General features: G+C 38.1%; 2 protein-coding genes across 3 annotated transcripts; both read right to left on the minus strand.

Moving 5' to 3' along the window:
• Window positions 1-579: 579 nt before the first annotated feature.
• Window positions 580-10,732, minus strand: c1qtnf7 (C1q and TNF related 7). 2 transcript variants are annotated; one of them, XM_077224903.1, is made up of 4 exons: window positions 10,416-10,732; window positions 5,455-5,510; window positions 4,427-4,666; window positions 580-3,604 (listed from the first exon to the last, which is right to left on the minus strand). In XM_077224903.1, exons 2-4 carry the CDS (start codon window positions 5,501-5,503, stop codon window positions 2,976-2,978), a joined length of 918 nt encoding a protein of 305 aa, XP_077081018.1. In that variant the 5' UTR covers window positions 5,504-5,510; window positions 10,416-10,732; the 3' UTR covers window positions 580-2,975. The 2 variants fall into 2 exon arrangements, with proteins under 2 accessions (XP_077081018.1, XP_077081019.1); XM_077224904.1 differs by lacking the exon at window positions 5,455-5,510 and having other exon boundaries at window positions 10,416-10,704.
• On the minus strand, window positions 10,303-22,295 carry LOC143733271 (NACHT, LRR and PYD domains-containing protein 3-like). Its single transcript, XM_077224899.1, has 14 exons — window positions 22,206-22,295; window positions 21,279-21,423; window positions 20,904-21,014; window positions 18,757-18,861; window positions 18,593-18,656; window positions 18,262-18,466; window positions 16,373-18,173; window positions 16,094-16,267; window positions 15,838-16,005; window positions 15,291-15,464; window positions 13,076-13,234; window positions 12,641-12,814; window positions 11,439-11,609; window positions 10,303-11,224 (listed from the first exon to the last, which is right to left on the minus strand). The coding sequence occupies exons 2-14, from the start codon at window positions 21,383-21,385 to the stop codon at window positions 11,065-11,067; spliced, it is 3,573 nt and encodes a 1,190-aa protein (XP_077081014.1). The 5' UTR covers window positions 21,386-21,423; window positions 22,206-22,295; the 3' UTR covers window positions 10,303-11,064.
• Window positions 22,296-22,913: the final 618 nt, after the last annotated feature.

Below are 22,913 nucleotides of genomic sequence, written 5' to 3' on the forward strand. Positions count from 1 at the left end.
GATGTTGTTTATGCTCAACAGCAACATTTCACACTAGCTAAAGTTAGAAAAGTGAAATCGTGTTTTACCACCCCTTTAAGATCACTAAACCACTCAAGAGTACTCGACTGCGATATGCAAACAAGAATATTTCGTTAGTGGAAAAATAAGACTATTCACAGTATTTCCTGTTTGCTCCAGAAAATATGCTCTAAAGCTGTTGAGATTTCGTTTTCTCATCCAGTTTCATATTTTCCTAAAGAATGCAAAACCAACGAATATGGTGGTGCTGCATGTAATTCTTCTGTACTGTATGTTATTTGATCCTTTTCAGATGGTTGTAATCAGAATTCAGAGAGGGTGTTTTATACACAGAGCTTTTTTGTTTTTCCAAATGCAAAACTTACCTTTGCACTACTCATACGAAGGCAGTAATAAAGTACACTGATATTTAGTCTAATATATAAAACTTTTTAATCTTCTGTATAAATCATCTGTCTGGCCATAACACATTTTCCCACTATTTCTAGTCGGGGTCATATGGAGAAGAATTAGGCTACACACTAACATGCACATAAAAGCATAATTAAAGGCCGGATACACTGGTCCAATCATCCCATTTATTAAAATTTGATCTTTGAAATCAACCTTGAAACAAATGTTTGATTATTTATTCTTTTTATAAACGGATTTAAATAATCTTTTTTTATTATATATTTTTTTTTTTATCTCCAGCATATTCAAAACAAGTACTATATAACTCTTACACCATCAGATCCTTTTGTTCAGGTTAAGGTTTCTGAACAGTCCAGATGGTTGAGCTGTTTTCTCTGACAGCAGATTAACTCTCCCATGACAAATTTAACTGAATTCAAGATACAAGTGACTCATCGACACAATAAAACCAAAGGAGTTTCTGTTCAAGTGTTTGGATCTTGCAACTTTCTTTTGTATATTTAGTAAGTAAATAAAGAGAATTAATAAAAAGATCTTGGACACTTAATCAACACTTAAAATATATATACAAATATTTTAAGTGAGATTTATATGAATTTGAATATGTTGTGTCGGCCATATACAGTATGTACAAAATATGGGAAAATGTGAGTCCCAATAAATGCGGGAAAAGAAAAACATTTTCATCCTAAAAATTGTTAAATCACCAGTTGAAACCATTAGCATTACAGTCTTAGGGATGGGTTCAAAAAGTGCAACATTAAGTGATTAAAATTGCATGATTGACTTTTTCACACAGATCAATAAAAAGTATAGAGTGTCAAAAAAAGATCTCATCCATCTTTGTATAATCAGTAACATCATCATTTTCATCATAAAGTATTTTGTGTCAACAATATACATGGTGACTTTCAGCAAGTCAGATGTTCTTCAGTGCAAAAACATGCTGAACAGAATTCAGGGTTCTTGAGACAAGTTTTGTACTATATTTTTTTTACTTAAAGTCCCTGTAAAGGCAATTCTAAAAAAAAAATCTAAAAACATTATAAATGTTAGAAATGTATTGCTAAAACATATCACAAAGACTGTGAACTGTGAAGTACTGAATTGTGGAGTTAGATCATTAAACAGTTTTTCATCATTGCTGTGTTCTGTTTTTGTTGGGCGGGGCTAAAACGGGGTCTTGGTGACGCACTGGAGTGCCTGAGCTCCTGGACACGCCCCTACTTGATGATGCACTGGAACCACTGAGGCTGGCCCCTCCCCTAATGGTGACAGTTGAGTGTGGCGACGGCAGCTGTCCCGCGAGTGGGCGTGGTTTCAGCGCAGCCAGCAGACACGCCCCCAGCGTTTGAGAGCAGAGACTACTGCTCATTTTTGCAAGATTTTGATGGATTATTTTATGTACTTGCCGGCTTTATTTATCATTCAAATTTGGCCGGTTGGCTAATAACACATTTTTCTGTGGTGTGACAAACTCAGAACTAGTGCTGTCAGTTAAACGTGTTATTAACAGCGTTAATGCAAACCAATTTTAACGGCGTCAATTTTTTTATCGCGTGATTAACGCTCTTTTTGGCTTAGCAAACTCTGTCGTTTTTTTTTCACATGCTGCTGCAACCATAGACATAATAAATACAACTAGTGACGTTAGAAAAACTATAACACCACACCGGATCTAGCTAGACCCGGAAAAAAAAAACAGGCACGTCGCACACACTTGTTTGGGCTTGCGAGCCGGCAAAAGGGTAGTAGGCTAACGTTACATTGGGTTAAGTGGGTTGTTTCATGAAAATTTAAAGCTTTTTCATTGGTTGTTGCGTTAAATCTTACCCAGATACAATAGTGATATTCTCTGATTGGCTATTGTGTAGCTCGACTAACAACACCAGAGGAGATGCGCATGATTCCTGCCGGTTCCATAGTGAGCGCGGCGTGGCGGCATATTAAATATAATATAAATAGTTTTTCTGCGTGAGAAATACAATGTGTGGCGGGAGTGCGTGATAAAAGACCGAAATGAGGGACTGTCACGCTCAATGCGTGCCACTTGAGAGCCCTGCATCGCAGCACGTCCAGTCTGAAATACCACTTGATGGCCAAGCACACAGCTGATGCCCCCCTCGTCAAAGACTTCAGACAGAAGCACTGCACATGGATACCACAAGAAACTTACTGCCGATTCACTTTTCCATGTTGATAAGATAAGAGCATTAAAATGAGAAAAAAATAATGGGACAAAAAGAAATCAAGGGACATTTAGAATAGATAAAAATGTGCGATTAATTGCGAGTTAACTATGACATTAATGCGATTAATCGTGATTAAATATTTTAATCGTTTGACAGCACTACTCAGAACACATGCTTAATTTTGACTTTACACGGACTTTAACAACTGCTTTTTATAAATATAAACAGTGTCTGTAAATGCAATGTTCATAGCGTGAGGTGCTGAAAAAAAAGCAATATCCAATACAGGGTCACAGACAGGAATGGACTGTCCATAGGTTGCACCATTTATTGATGTTACCGTAGCTGCTATTTGTAGTCTTCCGCCAATGTATCCATATAGTTTGTATCTGCATAAAGTAAAAACCCAGAAAACAGACTGTCAGCCCAGCTGGGGTCAGCAAACAGGCCGTTCTGGTCCTTGTAGAAGATCTCCAGCCATACCTCATCCTCTGGGTTGAGAAACATCACGGTTGAGCCAGACGCTACGTCATGGTTTCCGGTGTTGGCATCAAAAGTCTTTATCCGGTACTCTCCGTTCTGGACAAGCCCAATGGCCAGGTGCTTGTCGGCCAGAGTTATGTCATAAGAAAAGTAGTATATTCCTGGGTATGCACAGATGAATTTTCCCGTCTCGGGGTTGTAGTGGCCACCTTCATTAAACAGGACTTTGTTGAACTTGATAGGTGCTTTTTCGGTGGGGTGGCTGCTGGTGATGCCTACTGAGAAAGCGGATTTGGGAACCAAACTTCCACACCTGCAGATACCTGGTTCTCCCGGAGGGCCACGTTGGCCCTTGTCACCCTTATGTCCTAGACGTCCTGCAGGACCAGGAGGCCCTAAATCTCCAGGATCACCCTCAGGTCCACGTTTCCCAATGAAACCTCTCTCCCCACGATCTCCGAGTTTTCCCACTGGCCCAAAGCGACCTCTTGGCCCTGAAACAAACACAGTCCTCTTAAAGATGCTGAATTTTTTGGGTAAAACCATGCCCCAGGTAAGGGGTCTCTAACCCTCCTCTAGGAGGGCTACCTTCCTGCAGGCTTCAGATCCAGCCCTGCTCCGACACAACTGTCTGCAATTTCCATGTAAGTCTGAACAACTTGATTAGCTGGTTCAGGTGTGTTTGATTGGGGTTGGAGCTGAACTCTGCAGGACAGTAGATCACCAGGAGCAGATTTGTATGACTACTCATCAATTAAGCTGCATAAATTAGGTCAGTCAGACCCGGGAACACTTCCAATAACACCCAATGTACTTGTTACATCATAAGAAGAATGGCATCTATGCTAATATTAGTCTCTCTGTTTATCCCGAGGTTTACTGTAGTCAGCCGGATCCGAGCCGTATCCAGATCAGATGGAGGACCTGCCCCTAGACACCACCACAACGCATCCCTGAAGTGTCAGCAGAGATTGTGTCAACTAGACCATCTCACCAGCCATCGGCACAAACTCGTCTCCATACCGGCGTAATGAACATTATCTTCAACCAGATGAAACTGGATAAATATTTTGAATGATCATAATTATGCACTTTGTTCGTTGGCCATAACTGCCCCCCCCCCCCCCCCCCCCCCCCCCGACTGAGCCTGGTTTATCCCAAAGATTGTTCTCCATTCTGACATCTGATTTGGTTCCTGGCCACTGTCGCCTTTGGCTTTTGGCTTGCTTAGTTGGGGACACTTAATATTCAACAATACTATTGATCTACCTGCATTGACACCATTGAATGAGAACTGGATTCAATGAGAACTCTACCTGGATCTCCTTTTTCTCCCTTTTCTCCCTTCCGTCCATCCCTCCCATCTCTTCCAGGGATTCCTACATGGCCATCCTCCCCAGGAGGCCCAGGGGGGCCAGATTTTCCAAGTGCCCCTGGCATCCCTGGAATGCTGCAAATGAATTGAGGCAGGGCTCCTTTGGACCTGGCCTCCAGCAGCTGTCCCATAATGCACTGAGAGACACAGATCACACCCACCATTGTCCACATCCTTAGGCCTAAGTGAGAAAAATAGAAGAGCAAGGGAGTAAAAAAAATTAATCAAATTGTTCACCTCAAGAAAGAATTTTCTGAACGCTTCCTTTAGCCTGCTGGTACCTAAGCCGGTATATATATATAAGGAATCAGAAATGTTAGTAGAAGAAATGTTAGTAGAAGAGGATGATTAATGACCTTTTAATGAATGCTGTTTTTGAACTTTATAACTGGTCACTTTATTGTTTTGATTGTCTGCTGACCACCCACACACTGATATTATTTGTAATTAAAAAAAAGTGTATAAAATTAGAAGAATGCAGATACATACATGCATGCATATCAACCATTATTATTTGCTTTTTATTGCATTATATGAGGAAAAAATATAATGTTATAAAATTAAGAACATCTACTAAAAGAGATGTCAGATCCTAAGGGGAAGCTTACCAAGGGCATGTGTACATGCTAAATAATAGAAATGAAAACATAATACTGAGACTCTTAAAAAGGAAAAACTGCAAGTCCAGTCTTGAAAGAGACAAAAACAGAATGCACAGCTTCTCAGCACGTGTTTTCAATGGGGAAACAACTGCAAGAGCAATTGATTGTGATTATACATCTCACTGTATCCCTGCCAAGTATAAGATCACACGATGTGTCCGAACGAATTTAGATGTGCACGGGCATGTAGTTATCCAAACAGTGTGTTCATACAGTACACAAATATGCACAAATAAACTCTGAACTCTTGCAGGACTATGTGTGTTTTGACAGATGCATGGCATGTTGTAGGAGTGATTTTACAGACCTCTCTGAATGATGATATGGTAATAGTCTGAGGCTCTGATCCAGCTCATTCCAGAGCTACAACATCACAGAGAAACATGAGTGAAAAACACTGCAAAATACTACCAAATTATTCTCTATTAATGCTGAGAAATTTCATTTTGTCTTGTTTTCCAGTGATATCCAAGAATCCTTAAAATGAGATATAGGCTACAACAGGGCTAAAGTTGGGCATGGTAAAAGGCAGCTTTCATTTTATTTTCTTCTAAACCACAAAAACTCGTCGCAGCACTTTCAAAACTTTACAAGAGGTGGAAATTTGTCTGATCCCTGACGCGATCCCAGACAGCAGTGTAAAGTTGATTCTGCACTAATTTGATGTTTTTTAAAATGCTGTAGATTTGTCGCAATCAAATCAAGCAAATGTTGTAGCAAATAAAAATCACTAAAATTATTTCATATATTTTGAGACAAAGGTCTATTAATGATTTTCAGTTTTGTTCAAGGTAAATGAATCAACAGTTTGAACAAATATTAACTTAGACATTGTTAAATACATATTATTTACCTAAAGTATTTGTATCACTACTTTGTCTTGTGTCCCATGGTTTTACCCGTGTATCTGTGGGTTAAAAGGCCCACCTTTCCACCTCATACATTACATACCTCATACACAAGAATTTTAAACAAAATAAAAAATGGTTTATTTTCACATAAAATCTGTTGCTCCATCAATGTTTAATACAAAAACAAAATGTCTGCAATCATTTTCACACTATTATGTTATGTTTTATTGTGTTTCCCCTGTGACCTAGTTTTCCTGTGTGTTTGATCAGTCATTTAGTTCACCTGGTGTTCAGCAATTATCTCATTAGTTCCCTCGTTTAGTTCCTGTATATTTGTTCAGTTTTTTGTCTTGTCTTACCTGTAAAGTGGATGTGTCCCCTGTGTATATACCCTATTGCCTGTGGATTATTGAGGTAAGGACCATTTCTTTGTCTTCGTGAGCTTTATCTCCAGCCACTTATGACAGAAGACAGGGATAAGATAGACTGTAACAGAGATCTCTCTTTTTTTCTTTTCTTTTGTTTTTCCTTTTTTTTCCCTTTTTTGACATTGACATTCATGCTGTCCCTGGAGCTGGGAGACTGTCTGTTGGAAGACCAGACTCAGGACTTTATCCAGCTTGTGTGCCAGACACTCTACCCAGACCGCTTGCTCTGTTTATTTTATTACACCAACCTGAGTGAGCATGCCTTCCAGCGGACGGTCCAAGGCAAGACTTCACTGCATTTGTGGAGTGGGTTCTGGTTAACAACTCCCCATTCACCATTGTCTCTGTTAAGGACGATTCCATCCCCACTCCACATCCAGAGACCAGCCATCCGCCACCGACGACAGGCACAATGGAGATACGAGAGCCCACTGCAGACAGTTGACTTCAGCCTGCTGCGATTGATAAGCCTGAAGAAAGGACACAAGTCGTTGCCCCGGAGCTTGAACCATAAGGTGTGTCTGACCAGATGTGTATTGACGAGAGAGGGTTAGTGGAGTATGAGGGCTGGGAGGAAAGCTCTGCCCACACACCCACTGCTGTGGCCTTTGGAATAGTTTTTGTATTTGAGGTGTTTGTAGATCTATTTCTCCAGGCCCTGCTGGTTTTGCCCAGCCCTGACTCTCCAGTTTCCCCGCTGGTGCAGTCCATCCCTGAACTTCTGGTTTTCCTGCTGGTTCCACCTAGCCTTGACACTCCAGTTTCACTGCAGGTTTTGTCCATCCCTGAAATCTCCTGTGATCCTCCCAGCCTCCCTCTCTCCCCTCGTCTAACAGCCAGTTTCGCTGGTGCCCCTCATTTACTCCACTGAACTGTGTGGATCTGCTTCGGTTCTTCAGGCCACGAGCCTCGCCTAGTCCAGAGGATCCCCTGGCTCCGCCTCCAGCCTCATAACCCAACACTCCATCACAGCCTGTTATCTGTCATAGTTATGTTTTGTTCAGTTCTTTGTAGTGATGTCCGATTCGTGAACGAATCGTTATTTTTAGTGAACCGGTCAAACCCATTCACCAAATTGGACTGAATCGTTCAAAACGGGTCATGTCTTGAGTCAGCGGTGATCCACATTTTTCTAAAGTTACATTCCGATATGCCTGACAAGACTCCTGTCGTAGTTCTGTTTCATACTCCATTTTGTTCAGTTCTCGTCTGCAAAGTCGATGTTCCAAAGTTTTCTACCCCATCTCCTGTGAATTTATTGAATTAAAGACTATTGTGTTGTAGTCTTCGTGAGTTACTTGTATCCAGAAACTCGTGACATGCACTGAGAAGAGTGAAAAGCAATATTTTTTTTTTTTAAAGGTGAGCCTTTTAGCCCCCTTGTACCCTATTTATTAAAATAAAATGTATTTATATATTGCATTAAAAAGCTATAAGACTTGTTTTCATTGGCAGATTGAGTTTATGCTTGTATTCCAAAAAAGTTAAAATGTTTAACACAAGAAAAACTTAAAAACTTTTGATGTTTCAAATCTTTGAATCTTAATTGTCAGAGGAAAGATTTTTTTTAAATATTTTTAGTGGCTTCAGTATTTCGGGTTTGCCAGATTTGCAAAAGACATCTGGTAATGAAAACAAGCACATGTTGTAGAATTGGCCAAGAGAGAGTTTGACTACATCCATGCTCCTTTGTTTATCCTTGACTATCTGGATTATGCCACTTGAATAGTGAGATTACCTGATTTCCAGCACTAAACCAACCTTAATCTGACTTTTTTTTTTTTTAAATATGCAAATTCATGACCAGGCATTTTCTCCGTCGTAGTTTAAAATGATGTAAAACTAGTATGTTTGCATAGCGTTCTTTTAAAATGTTAACACATTTTCCTATGTGACATCTGTTTTTATATTGTTTATATTTGTCAATGCAAACATACTTCGTTTTTCCTGATTTATATACTATATGGTATATTTTATTTTTACTTTGTTTGCACATTTGAATTATCAAATTATCAGTAAAATTGAAAAGGAGAACTTCATACTTTTACTGGAGAAATATTTTAATAGGGTGTACTTTGTCCACATTTGGTATCTGATGAGTCGAGCACAGCTGTGACAGCAGTTTGGACTGTAACACACATTTATATGCTCTTAAATCCAGTTTGTGATGGAGAATGCAATGAAACATCTGTAATGATCAGCAGAAGTGTGAAATTATCAACAAACATCCTCCCTTGAGAGACAAACACTGCTACTATGACAACAGACAGACTCAACTCTGTCTAAACACAAAACTTTAGTCTGTTAAAGGACCAGTTCACACACACACAAAAAATGAAAGCTCTGGCATCATTTACTCGCTCTCATGTTGTTGGTCCAAAATCAGATTGTATTGTTACCAAGCCCAGCGAATGACTCGTTGTGGAATGTGCCTTATCTAATCTAAGAGGCACATTCTGCAGAAGGAAATCAACGCCTACTTCATCATTGCAAATTTGGCTCCGCCCACTGGCGTGTTAGTGAGATGAAGAGGAGAGAAGAAAGATGCAGGATCATTCCATTAAAAATAACATTACCTTCCAAAGGATCCTATGCTAGAATTGTGGTTATATATTTTCAACAATGTGAATGTCTTATTTGAGCATTATTTATTTGTATTCGGTAAGTTTCACTGAGGATTCTTTAGTAAATAAGTCGAAATTTCGGCGCAGACTCTGCAAACAGATATGGACTCTACAGTAATGTCACAACATGCAAGTAACTGTGTTAATACTGATCCCATCTGTAATCAGTCATTTCTGATATGTAATGATTCATGTACAGTCAGATGTTCTTTGTCTATGTATCAGTAAATCTTCACATTGATTCTGTTAGTAGGATGAAAATAATCTGTTATTTAAACTGTGTATATAGTATATATATATATATATATATATATATAAACTGGAGTATTTATATACAATACAGGAGTTTTGTATATATATATATATATATATATATATAAATATATATATATATATATCCCTTCCCAATCGCTGGAGCTGCCGAACACCGCGGACTCTTGCCAAAACTCCTGTTATAATAAATGAATCTCTTATTTACATTGAAAGCCTTCGCGAGAGTGCAGAAATCGAGTTGCAATGACGAGACCACTGCATTCATGCACTCAACATGTCTGTGATCGACTACATGCTCATGATCACTGCAACCTTTAATGTCTTCATCTAAATATAATGCTATAGATCTAAATATAATGCTATAATCAACACTTTTCACGATTAGCTTACCTTGAGAGCTGTAGTAGTAAAAACATGCTAAAAGTTTTCGAGAGTGTTTCACATGTAGTACTTGCATTATATGCAAAGATGTTAGCTAATCACAGCAATGGGTGTTTACTCTAAAGTCTCACAACAGCCACGGCCCTTCAAAGTGTTCAAATCAGAGGCTAAAATCAGAGTAGGAAAAATGAAATGAAAAATTATAAAGTATGACCATTTTTGATGGAAAATTCATTCGAACATTATAAGTGCACCCCAGGAAACATTATAAAACGATAAAACAATGCAGTTCATCACTCCTTTAAAATTGCACTGAGGCAGGAAAACTCCATGAAAGCACCTTAAAAGAATAACAGTGATCCATATGAAATATTTTCTTGAGGGAAAAAATACCCTATTCTAAGTTGTTACTCATTAATTTCTTTAGTGCTTCACAGAAGAAAAAGCTCTCAGATGGGTTTTTGAACAACATGAGGGTCAATAAATTATTTTTTTGTGTGAACTATTCCTTACGTTATTCCATACTCCAACACATGAAAAACACGAGACCTAATCTTAGCAAAACAAATCTTCTGACATCTCTTAACAACACAGCAAATGGCAATAAATCAAAACACAGCTTTTATTGAAAAGTTATAATGCACATCTTAGAATAAATAACAAAAAACAAAAATACAATGTCTTTTCACTACAACAAAAATAGTAACTTGCCGGTAAGTTGCAGGATCATTTTCGTCATCTTGATTTAGTCTTTCAGTAATATCCTTTGCCTTTTTGAATTCCTAACTTTGAGCTGTGTCCTATTTTCTTCTTTTAAGTTTTTCTTTCTTCCTCTCTGTACATCCATGAACAAGCCAAATGCCTGCAGCACATACTGTCTGGCATAATCATCTCTCTGTCTGTACTCTCTCGGGCTTCTCTTTAGCGAATCTCATGCTTCTGTCTGTCTCTGTCCCTCTCTGTTTATCATCTCTCTGAACGAGTGCATCTCTGTAAGATCTTTGCAGAGATTGTTCAGCTTTCCCAATGTGCTGACTATGAGACACACCTCTTGAGTTCCTTAGTGAGGTCACGCTTGCCACGGCAATCACTCACTACACAATGAACTATGAAGAATTTACACAATGAAATTACTGAGACAATTACTTAAGCACAAACAGCAGCATATTTACTTTTATGTCTTCTATTTCAATGTAATTCTGATTGCATTCTTTTCAAATTCTATTCCATTTCATGGACACTTTTTGTCTTCTGTTTTTCATGTATTTATTCCCCCCCACCACCACCCGTTACATTAATAGTAGGATACTGAAAATCCTAAACTTTCTAATTGACCTGTGAAACTACACTTGCATCTACATTAGAATAACAGATTGATGTTTGATATAGAACTCAGAAATTGCTCCATCTCCTGGCTGATGTTGTTTCTGCTAAGGTCCAGTTCGACAGATACGGACTGACAACTGAGAACTGATGCCAGGTATTTACAGCAGCTGTCACCGAGAGCACAGTTGGATAACCTAAAAGACGAAAACATATGGAAACAAAGTCATGACATTGTTCATTGAGCCTGCATTCTCAAATGAGTATTTTATTTATTTAAATAGTTTTTTGTTGTTGTTTTGGGGTGTACTTGTTTTGTTTTATATTACTGTTGTTTGTTCCGATACATAAAATTAAAAAATAAATTAGGGTTAGTAGGTTAGTATTTTGTAAATGGTTATTTGATCTTACTTTAAAGTCTTCAATGCACAACTGCCTTCCTGTAGTCCAAGACAGAGCAACCGAACACCTTCATCTTTAAGACTGTTGTTGCTTATGTTCAACTCTTTCAGGCTGAAGTTTTGGCTTATATCTTTAGCCACTAGCCCACACATATCTGGAGTGAGTTTACAAGAGTCCAGGCTGCAGGGAACAATAATTTTTTTTTTCAAAAGATAATCTTCAAAAATGTATTTTCTTTTAATACTTGATATCCTTGATGCTAACATCAATTCTCATCTCTCCAACACTTACTCCAAATAATTTACTCAATTATACTTTTTTATGGTATATAGAGCCTCTTTTATGTGTCTCATATAATAATGTGTCAAAATGCAAGCAAGCACGGGTATGACGTTAAAAGGTCTTTAAAAATATTTAAAGTTGAGGAAGATCTAATCTTAATGGGTAGGTTGTTCCATAATCTTGGACCAGCGACAAAAAAGTGAGATCAGCCTTCGAGAAGCACTCTGGGTATTGTTAAAAAGAGCTTATTTTATGGATCTTATTAAACTTGAATTATAAGGCTTAATAAGCTCAGCTAAATATTCTGGAGCCATTCCATTGATTGCATTAAAAACATATATCAAAATCTTGTAATGAATCCTATATTGAACTGGTAGCCAGCTCAGTGAGGATAACAATGGCGTAACACGGCCAGTCTTCTTAGCATTCATATGCATCCTTGCAGTGACATTTGTACTAGGCTGACGTGCGAAATTACCATGACAAGTCACAATTACAGTAATCTAAACCAGAAAAGGTAAAACCATGAATGACTCTCTCCAAATCACTAGCTGAGAGAATCAAATTTATTTGACTATTGCCCTTAGATAACAAAAAAGCAGTTCCAAACTGCAGTTTTAATCTGTCTATCAAACTTCAGAGGAATAAAAATTGACTCCAAGTTCTTTACTTGACACTGAAGGTGACTAACCCATGGGCCTAAATTATCATTTACAGTCTTATTACAAACTATACGGCCAACAATAATTTCTTTTCAATTTATTCAACTGGACAAGATTATCATCCATCCAAGTTTTAGTTCACCTAAGAAGTATTGCATTCAAGTCCCTACTATTCGTACTCAAAGACAAGTAAAGTTGAGTGTCGTCCGCATAAAGATGGTAGGTCCATGTTTTGTTTTTAAATCTGTGCTTTTGGCAAATACTGACCACATCTTTTCAAGAGTGCAGCTCTTTTCTCCAAGGACTGTAAAAAGCTGCATTATTCCAGAGCATCCAGGAAAATTTTTGCTCAAATCCAGCTCTTTGAGGCTGAAGGGGTTTGATTTCAGAGCTGAAGCCAGAGATGAGAAACCCTTATCTGTCAGTCTGCAACACGACAGCCTGGAGAATAAGACAAAACGTTTTCAAGCCATCTAGTTATAGAGTATAATGCTATGATAGTCAATGAATATCACATGTAAAGCCTAGCAGTTGATTAGTCAATTATTATAAGTACATTATGACAAGATAATTTATATATTTTTACGCCATTAATATATTTTTTTCAACAAGGTGATTAACTTGTAGACAATATTATTTATAAAAAATTCTGTCACATGCGATAACAGGGTTGATCAAGTGCTGTGAAAAATGAAGCATAACCTTAATTTCTGAAGTTTACAGGATGGATTCTTCAGTGAGTTTGCCAGTTGCTTCATCCCTGAATCCTGCACGTCATTGTCAGAAAGATCTAGAGCTGTGAGACGAGAGTGCTCCATACTGAGTCCACAACTTCTAAATGTAAAATTGCATCTCTCTAATCTGAAAATAAGAGAAAAAAATATGTTGTTTTTTTCTACTCTTGACGAAAACATGGCCCAAAAATACAGCAATTCTGTAGCTAAGCATGGTAGCAGATATGTTCTAATTGAAACTAGATCTATAATTTAGAATCCAAATTTAAAATTTACTGGTAACCTCAGGGCATGGTGCCTATGTTCTTGCCATCAATTTGTCACACATGAACTATATTTTAAAAATATGTCAGTAGCTCTTGACCAGTTGTGTCAAATTTGGGGAGGATTTGATGAATGCAAACATTGTGAAAAGTGAAAACATATGACTTCAAGGTTCCAACCCAAAGCATTCTAAAGATACAGCCTCACTGCCAGTTTGGCATCCTCACTTGCGAATTGGTTGTATGACATAAATGAACAATATGGCATATCAAAAACTTTTGACCACTGTCTCAGTGACTGAGGATTTTTGGGGATGATAAGCATTCTATGATTTGAAACAACTGAATCCAGCATGACCCAAAGTATCAAATTACTATTTGATACTTTGAATATTTTAATATTGTGTTAAATATTTTGAATATTATATGTTCTAAAGATATTCAAAAGAAGCATAAGTGCAATTTTGAGATGCTGTTTGCATTATAGGGTTACTGACTCTCCCTTACGAGAGTACCAATATTAAAGGGTTATGTCACCGTTGGAAAAATGGGGCTTTCAATAAAACTTGACTAGAAAACACCTGAGTAGAGAAAACTGGCTGCAACACCCATAATGCACTGGACATGTTGCCCTCCAAGGCCACTCCCACCATGCTGTCATGGATATGCTTGAAGAGTCAAATACCACCTTACTTTAGTAGGAAATACTTCTTAGTCATTATGGTGTCGACTAGTCTTGTTCTCTGGTGCAAGAATTCAAAGAGTAAACATTCAGCGGGAGTGAGTTACTTTCGCTGTATATCGAAAGATCCAGTGCAATGTAGGCAGCGGCTCAAGACTCCAAAGAATCGTAAATATTGAAAGAACGGCAAGACAGAATATCTGTGTTTGTAGTCAACATTGGCTGTTTACATGCACAACTTTTGTTTTAATCGGACTGAATTCATTCCGATTGATGAATCTGAATGTAGTGTTTACATGAACGCTAAACAAGGGATCGGGTTGATGTGCGTGTTTATATGTCACAAGCTTCAAATGGGAATAGATTTTTCGACATGCGAACACTGCACAAATATACAGTTTCCCGCTGGTTGCGCATAATAACCATTCTCCTACATTGGTTCATTATTTGTTTTAAACAGCAGACTTAATATATATCCATTCCTGGTCATAATTTGGAGACAATGAACATATGAACTGTTGTGCCATACGTACTGCTTATATTTATCACGCAGTAAAAATGCCCAAAACCAGTCGTCTGTGAATGAGAATCCGAAAAAAGAACTGGTGGGACGTTGTCCTGTTCCAATTCACAGACGCTGAGGGAAAGGAGAATTTTAGACTCACTCATTTATACGACACAGGAACAGCGGAAGAACAGCCCGTTCCGAGCGACATACCTCATTACGCTATTTCAACGTCATTGCACATGCGCAGTCCTTTCATTTTTGGTTTTCAATCCAATTACATGTCCAAGTGTTTACATGTCCTTTATAGTATTAGAAAACGAATAAACCACCCCCTTCATTCCAATCGAAATTTCAATCGGATCAATTAAGGTGTTTACATGAAGGCTTTTCAGTCTGATTGAGCCGTCAATCCGATTACTAATGGATTATTAGATTGTATCTAAACGTATTCATTTAGAATTGGAAGACTACGAAGGCAGTGTTTTTTTTCCAAAACGGAGGGGAAAAATTAAAAAAAGAACTGATGTTCTGTCAGTTCCACCTGCAGAAAATCGCTGTTGCGTACAGGAATAAAAACTGTTTCCATAGTGTTCTATTTTTACCACAATGCTGTTTAAACAAATAAACAAATACAACAGTTGACAACATACCTTCTGTCCCTGGCCCCTAAACAGTACAAAAACACAAATAAATGAAAATTTTTACCGAGATAAGATTATAACACACCTACCTCAACTCTTCGATGTTACAGTTCGGGTTTGCAAGTAAACCAGAAAACTGCCCGACTCCCAAGTCCCAAAGTTTGTTATCACTCAGATCCAGTTTCTTAAGTTGACATGGTTTTGAACTCAGAGCAGATGTGAGGAAAGCACAGGCCTCCTTTGTGATCCCACAGCTTGAAAGTCTGCAAGTGACATTGAATATCTCTTGAAAGATGCAAACATTAGTCAGGGGTCATCAACTCTTTCTATTAGTTCTTGTGGTTTTTAGCAATTTGGGAAGCCAAATAGTTATGTGGTACTCTGTGCCATGTTACCACTGGATTGTAGTAATTCTGCATCATTTACAACCAATGGGTCTGCACTGCATGGTTTGGTTGGAAAGAGCAAATTTGTTACATTTTCCAACCCATTCAAAGACAAGTTTACTTCACGAAAGAATTACGGAAAGAGTTAATTTGGCCAAAGGATTTCGACCCCTGAACTAAGTTGTTAACTGCCATATAAATATTCATCAAAATGTCACTGAAAAAATAATAATAAATAAATAAAAAAGACCTGAGAGTCTCCAACCCACAGTCAGGCAATAAACCCACAAGCCAGGTTGCAGCCTCATTTCCAATGTTATTGCAGCTCAGGTCCAGCTCCTTAAGATGTGATGGGTTTGACTTAAGAGCAGCAACAAGGGCTGAACAGCTGTCTCTTCTGAGTCCACAAAACTCCAATCTAGAAAGAAAATACGGGTTAGAGGGACCGCCATATACCAATTGTTTTGATTTTTCATACTGTTAATAGAATAGAGGCATACAAGTACTTTAGTGTCTCTAGTTTGCAATGTGAACTCCTCAGCCCAGAGCAGAGACTTTTCACCCCACTGTCTTCAAGGTCATTGAAACTCAGGTCCAGTTCTCTCAGAACATTGGGATTGGACTCAAGAACAGAAGCCAGAGCTGGACAGCTTTTCTTTGTCAGTTTACACGAGGACAATCTAAGAATTATGAAATACATTTCTTAAAATGTGTTCAACAGTTCAACTTTTCATGTTCAACTTTTATTTAGATGATTTTTCAAGGAGAAAGGTGACGACACTTACATGGCAGTCCGGCTGACTTTGACAACGGGATGAAGCTTACGAAGACAATCATCTGATTTAAAGAATTTTCTCAAGTCAAAAATATCCAGTCCCTCGTCACTGGTGAGCAGCACAAAGACCAGAGCCGACCACTGCGCATTTGAAAGTACCTCAATTGAAAGTCTTCCAGAGTGAAGGAAGGTTTGGATTTCCTTGACAAGAGAATGGTCGTTCAGTTCATTAAGGCAGTGGAATAGATTGATGGACCTCTCTGAGCTAAGACCTGTCCCGAGCTTATCCTTTATGTACTTGACTGTGTCCTCACTGCTGTGTGCGATGTGTCCAATTTGTACTGAAAGGTGTCGAAACAAGGTCTCATTGCGCTCCTGTGAAAGGCCAAGGAGGAAGCGGAGGAAAAGGTCAAAGTGCCCATTCCTCGACTCTAAAGCCTGATTTACAGCACTCTTGTGTAGGTCAAACAGAGATGAATCCATGCAGAGCTTTCCAAAGTCTGTGCCTTGGAATGGTATATTGAATTCATTGCTGCTGGGCTTTTGAGTTGTAAACCAGTAAAGGTGAACAAACAAAGCTGCAAGATACTCTTGGAAACTCAGATGCACGAAACAATAGACTTTCCTTTGGTATAAGCCAAACTCCTCTCTGAAGATCTGTGTGCACAGTCCTGAGTATAGTGATGCATCCTTGACATCAATGCCACACTCTGCCAGGTCTTCTTCATAAAATATCACAAAACCTTTTCTCAATTGCTGGAAGGCCAGTTTTCCAAGTAACAGAATGTTGTCTCTAGTCAAGTGTGGGTCCGAGAGAAGTAGTTCGATGTACTTATCCTTCATCTGTAATGTCTGGAAAATCAGGAAATGTGTGTACATTTCAGTTAGAGACTTGGGGATGTGGAAAATCTCTTTGTCACCCAACATTTTCTCTAGAACAGTGGCTGAAATCCAGCAGAACACTGGGATGTGACACATAATGTACAGACTTCTTGATGATTTGATGTGTGTGATGATTTGGTTGGCCAGACTCTGATCAGGTATTCTTTTCCTGAAATACTCTGCCTTCTGAGGATCATTGAACCCTCGTACTTCTGTGACCTGGTCGACACACTCGGGAGGGATCTGATTGGTTGCTGCTGGTCGAGAGGTGATCCAGATGAGAGCAGAAGGAAGCAGATTCCCCTTGATGAGGTTGGTCAGCAGCACGTCCACTGAGGCTGCTTCAGTTATATCAGAGCACCTTATGTTAGCCCTAAAATTAAGAGGTAGTCGACACTCATCCAAACCATCAAAGATGAATATGACTTTGTATTTCTCAAAGTTTGAAAGTTTGAATCCCTCAATTTCTCTGAAGAACAAATGAACAAGTTTCTCCAAAGTGTACTCCTCTTTGCCAATCAAATTAATCTCCCGAAAAAGCAATGGAAACACGAAATGAACATCCTGATTGGCTTTTCCTTCCGCCCAGTCCAGAACAAACTTTTGCACAGAGACTGTTTTTCCGATTCCAGCAACTCCTTTAGTCAGCACAAGTCTGAGGGGTTTGTTTAGCCCAGGTGGGACTTTAAAGATGTCATTACATTTGATCTGTGATTCCTGTGTCTCTGGTTTCCAGGATGTTGTCTCAATCTGTCTCACCTCATGCTCATTGTTGACCTCTCCACTCCCTCCTTCTGTGATGTAGAGCTCTGTGTAGATCTTCTTGAGTAGGGATGGATTTCCTTGCTTAGCAATACCTTCAAATACACATTTGCTCCTGTTCTTCAGACTGGATTTAAGCTTTTGCTGACATGCATCAATTTGATGAACTAAATACAATAAGGAAGATAACAATAAAATTGTTACTTTGTCTGTATTTAATGGATAACTATGTTCTACTCATACACACATACTAACATTGAAGTAGCTTGTCAAAGAGGCTTTGCTCCTTCATACACTTCAATATGTGCAATGTGATTTTGACTGCTGCATCTTTGGCTTCAATACCATCTTCTTCTTCTTCTGGTTGACTCTCTGTACACTCTGTGAGATCAGAGTCCAAAATGCTGTTGATTTTTCTGAGCTCCTTCTTTATAAAAGTTATCACGTTGCGTTGAAGTTGCTAAGTCAAAACGCACAAACACAAAAAAATATATTCTGAAAATATTTTATTCAATAATATAGTATATGGTAATATATACTGTTCTTTTGAATGTGAATGATGTAAAACATGAAAAAAAAGGCTAACCCTCAAAATAGCAGCCATTTGTGTCTTTCGGGATGACTGAGTGTGCAATTCTACTGGCTGCTCTCTGCGAACAAAACAATGTATTAAACTTAAAAAAATTATTCAAAAAATTATGATTGAATATTTATGAGGGTAAAAAAGAATACAAACAAGACCAGACATACAAGACAGAATCAGCCATATGGAGATTAGTTGGTGGATCCATTGACCAGTTACTCTGAACGAACACATGGGTGTTGGCGGATGAATCAAGCCAGTCTGCTGGGAGACTTTGACACAACAGAACACAGTGATTTAATGGCTGAAAAACCTTATTCATAAGTAAAGAGAAGAACGTCATCATACGTACATGGTGTGAAGGGAGCTCAAATGGTAGAGCTTAGTGCAAACAACATACAGTTTTGACTGAACATGAATACTAATAAAATGTATATCTTGAGTGACTGAAAGTCGTTTTGTTTAAACGTCTTGTTTAAGCATCTTGCAAATTCTTATTTTTCTGTCATTGAGTAATTACATGTTCTCTTGATCTTTGTTTCTCGATACATGGACTTTTATTTTGAAGTGTATTTTCTGTTCCCCTTGTTCCAGTGTTTAACTTACTGTTTTTAGTTCCTGTTTGTCTTTATTTCTGTAGCTGCCGTTTCCATGGGGCGAATTCCAAACTGCATTTTTGCACCCTTGAAGGGCATTTCGGGAGGGGGCGCCATTTGTAGTGCCATTCCAAATGAAAGTGAACAACGGAATCCCTTCACAAAGGGCCCTTCCACAAGTTTGTGAGCGAAGGGAATGTGCTATGGTCACTACAATAAAGTAATTTAAACGTTTATGGTCATGTGACCCAGGGTGTCAAGTCCTTGCGGTTCATTTTAAATTTAGATATGGCGGGAGAGTTGGAGTTAACGTATAAACAAAATAATTCACAGAATAAGTTGTTTTGTTGTGGTATTGGCTATAATAACCCACTTTGTCATGCATTTCATATAATGGTTAAAAAGTTTCATTGGTAAAAAAAAATATATCTATATATAAAATAATTTAATGCTTAATGTGTTTAAATGGCTCCTATTATGGATTTTCGAAACCTTCCATGTAGTGTGTAACATAGCTCTAAGTGAATGAAAACATCCTGCAAAGTTTTAAATCTGAAAGTGCACCGTATATTAAGTTATTGTCTTTCAAAATTAAGAGTCAACTCTGAATCAATTAAATGAATAGTTTTTCAAACGAGTCATAAGCCGTTTTGTTGTGACGTCAAGACGAAACATTAATATATTGCCCGCCCACATATTGCACGCGCAGACACCAGGGAAAATGGGGAAAACTTGAACCTCGAACCTTCAGCTGATGCCTGTGGATACTGGATAGCATCATGTCGAGAAGAGGCTGTGCTCTACAATGTGAAGGTAAAGCCAGTTTTTTTTTTCACTGCCAAGGACGAGCATGTGAAGAATCAGTGGTTAAAATTCATCTTTACCACGATATCACAGCAGTACAATCCTAAACTTTTGCTGTGCTCCCTTTATTTTACTGACGTCTGCATCTCAAATCTCAGAGTTCAATGCAGGATTCGAAAACCACCTGCTCTTGAAAGATGGTGTTCAAAATACTTAGTATTGAGTTTTATATTGTGTAGGTCTCCTGCTAACTGGCAAACTCATGTTATCACTGTCTTACTGAAATACTTCTGCTAATCAGCTGTGGGCCACTTTTACCTAAAACTCTTTCCATTAATGCAGATTGTCTTTCTCACTACCTTGAGGAAATATTTGTTTACCAACGTTAATGTTACATCAGATCATTCACGCTAGAGCTCAGCTAATGTACATTGCATACATGCACTGTTATTGATACAGTTTCCAACAATTCACCGCAATATATTAGAAAAATACTCTGTAAATAAATTAGTACAAGTAAAATAATCGGTTTGTTGATGGACATGCACTTGTTAATGCTGATGGTGGGGAATTACAGTTGCAACATCTTATAATGTGCCTCAAACTGAGTAGCGTATGATTGAGAAACATCCTGCTCAAGTCGTCCTTGCGATTGAGGTTTGGGTTGAATAACTAGTTCTTCCAATGTTTCATCATCGGACTCGTGCTCGCATTAATGTGGTCAAATCTACGTCATTATTTATTACTGTGTGCAGTAGTTCACAGTGTAGTTACTTCTGCTCCAAGTACAGACATTTAGCAAACTAAACTAGTAAAAAAGTAATATTTTAAATGTTGGCTCATGATGAGAAAGCCGTCAGTCAAATCAGCAAGGCATGGTGCCACTATAGCCTCCCTGAGTAAATGTGTTTTACCATGGATCTTCCTGCTGGAATTTAATTGGAGGATCCATTGACGCATCACTCTTCATAGAAACACAGCTAAGCACTGGAGATGCAACTCTCTTCTGCTGATGTACCTCAACACTAGAAAAACACCATAGTCAATAAGAGGAACTGAATAAGACACATTTTAATAACTGTTCTAATCAAAATATGTTAGCATAAAACAATCAAATTGACAAATTGTATTAAAGACATGCTGATAAGATGGAACATATCTATTTTTTTCTTTCCAGTTAAAAATGCTGTAATACGCAAACAACAACAACAACAACAACAACAACAACAACAACAACAACAACAACAACAACAACAACAACAACAACAACAACAACAACAAAAACGTACCTTTCGGATTCTTTGAACATGTGAGGTTCAGTAGGAGAGAAGCTGCCGTCATCTTTGTCCTCATGGCTGGTTGTGACATTATCTTTGATTTCACTAAACTCACTCATGGTGCCGCTTTTCAGCCCACCTTACTCTGTCCTAAAGTCTAGAGTGACACAAGACACATGTGCTTTCTGTCAGTTGAACATCATTTGCACACTTCCTATACTTGCTTGCCTGAACCAGTATGTGTATGACATGATTGCCACCAGTGGGACGAATTGCCACTAATTTTTAAATGTGGACGAGTTTTTGAAAATAAAAAAAATAAAATGGCTTTTATGTCTAGGCTAGTGCCTAAAGTATAATAATAATACTAATAATGAAATTACATTATAACTTCCTAATCATGTCTAGTGCAAGATTACTAGAAGGACCGGACGAGTTAAATTCTCATGCTGAAATAATTGTGTATTTATTTATTTGTTTGTTTTTCCAAATTATGAGAGACAGACAGAGAGGGTGAGAGATTTTTTCTCTCTCCTTTTTCCTTCTACCATTAAATTTGAACACTGGAGGAAACTGAATTTCACATGGCATCTTTATAGAAGTAAATAAATCAAAATTTGATCTTCACGGTCATGGTCATCTTGGTTCTTATTCACTTGGTCATTCAGCAGCTTCTGAAACACCTCATATTTTTACAGAATTACACATGACCAATTTGAATGGCCTTTACATCATCTTTAACACAAACACACAACTTCATGCAGAGTTCCCACAACTTTCGACGAATGAATAACGTTGTCCTCCTGTCATTTTTACAGAATGGGAAAAGCTTAATGTAAAAATAGTATATTTGCCATCGGGGAATCTGTTATCTTATTTTACAGGTTTAACACATTCGGAGGGGATGTAGCCTACAACTATCTGCACAAGTGTATTTACCTTGTTTGTGTTTGTGCGTCGGAGGAGCTGCGGTTATACAGGCCTTCCTGTGAGGAAACCTCAAGTTTCGGTTTCTGTTGTCATTCAGGACTGAACGACATATGATTCATGGGCGCAGCCAGGCAGAGTGACGTCACAAATATAGGCAGGTCGATTCATCGGTCACAGGTTTGGTTGTTAACTTGTCTAGGCCTATATACATTATATTGCAGATATTTTTCAACTTACCAGGCGGATAATATATATATATATATATATATATATATATATATATATATATATATATATATATATATATATATATATATATATATATATATTAATGAATTTACCATTGCTAAAAATAAAAACAAAAGAGTTTTCCGGGTTGGACAGTGTTTTGTCCTACAGGGGGCGCCTGAGGCCTCGTGATTTAAATTCCTCTCGTGAGTAGCGTGTGGAAATCTTTTCAAAACGACTTAATAAACAGTGCTTTGTACAATAATCACAACCACTGCCATATTTCTTCCTAAATGTCAAACAACATGGCAAAAACCAGACCAAACCACAAATATTTCAGCCAAAGAATAGAGCTGAGACGTGGTTTGTGTCTGAACAGAATGGGTCTTTATTCAGGAAATCAAAGAAAAAGATTGTAATCAACACCCCATTTAAATACAAAACAAATCAAAAAATAAGGAACAACATGATATTCAGTTTGCATATCAA

This window comes from Siphateles boraxobius, unplaced genomic scaffold, assembly GCF_051911475.1.
Source record: "Siphateles boraxobius isolate OS27281-9 unplaced genomic scaffold, OSU_SipBor_1 94, whole genome shotgun sequence".
Classification (NCBI taxonomy): domain Eukaryota; kingdom Metazoa; phylum Chordata; class Actinopteri; order Cypriniformes; family Leuciscidae; genus Siphateles; species Siphateles boraxobius.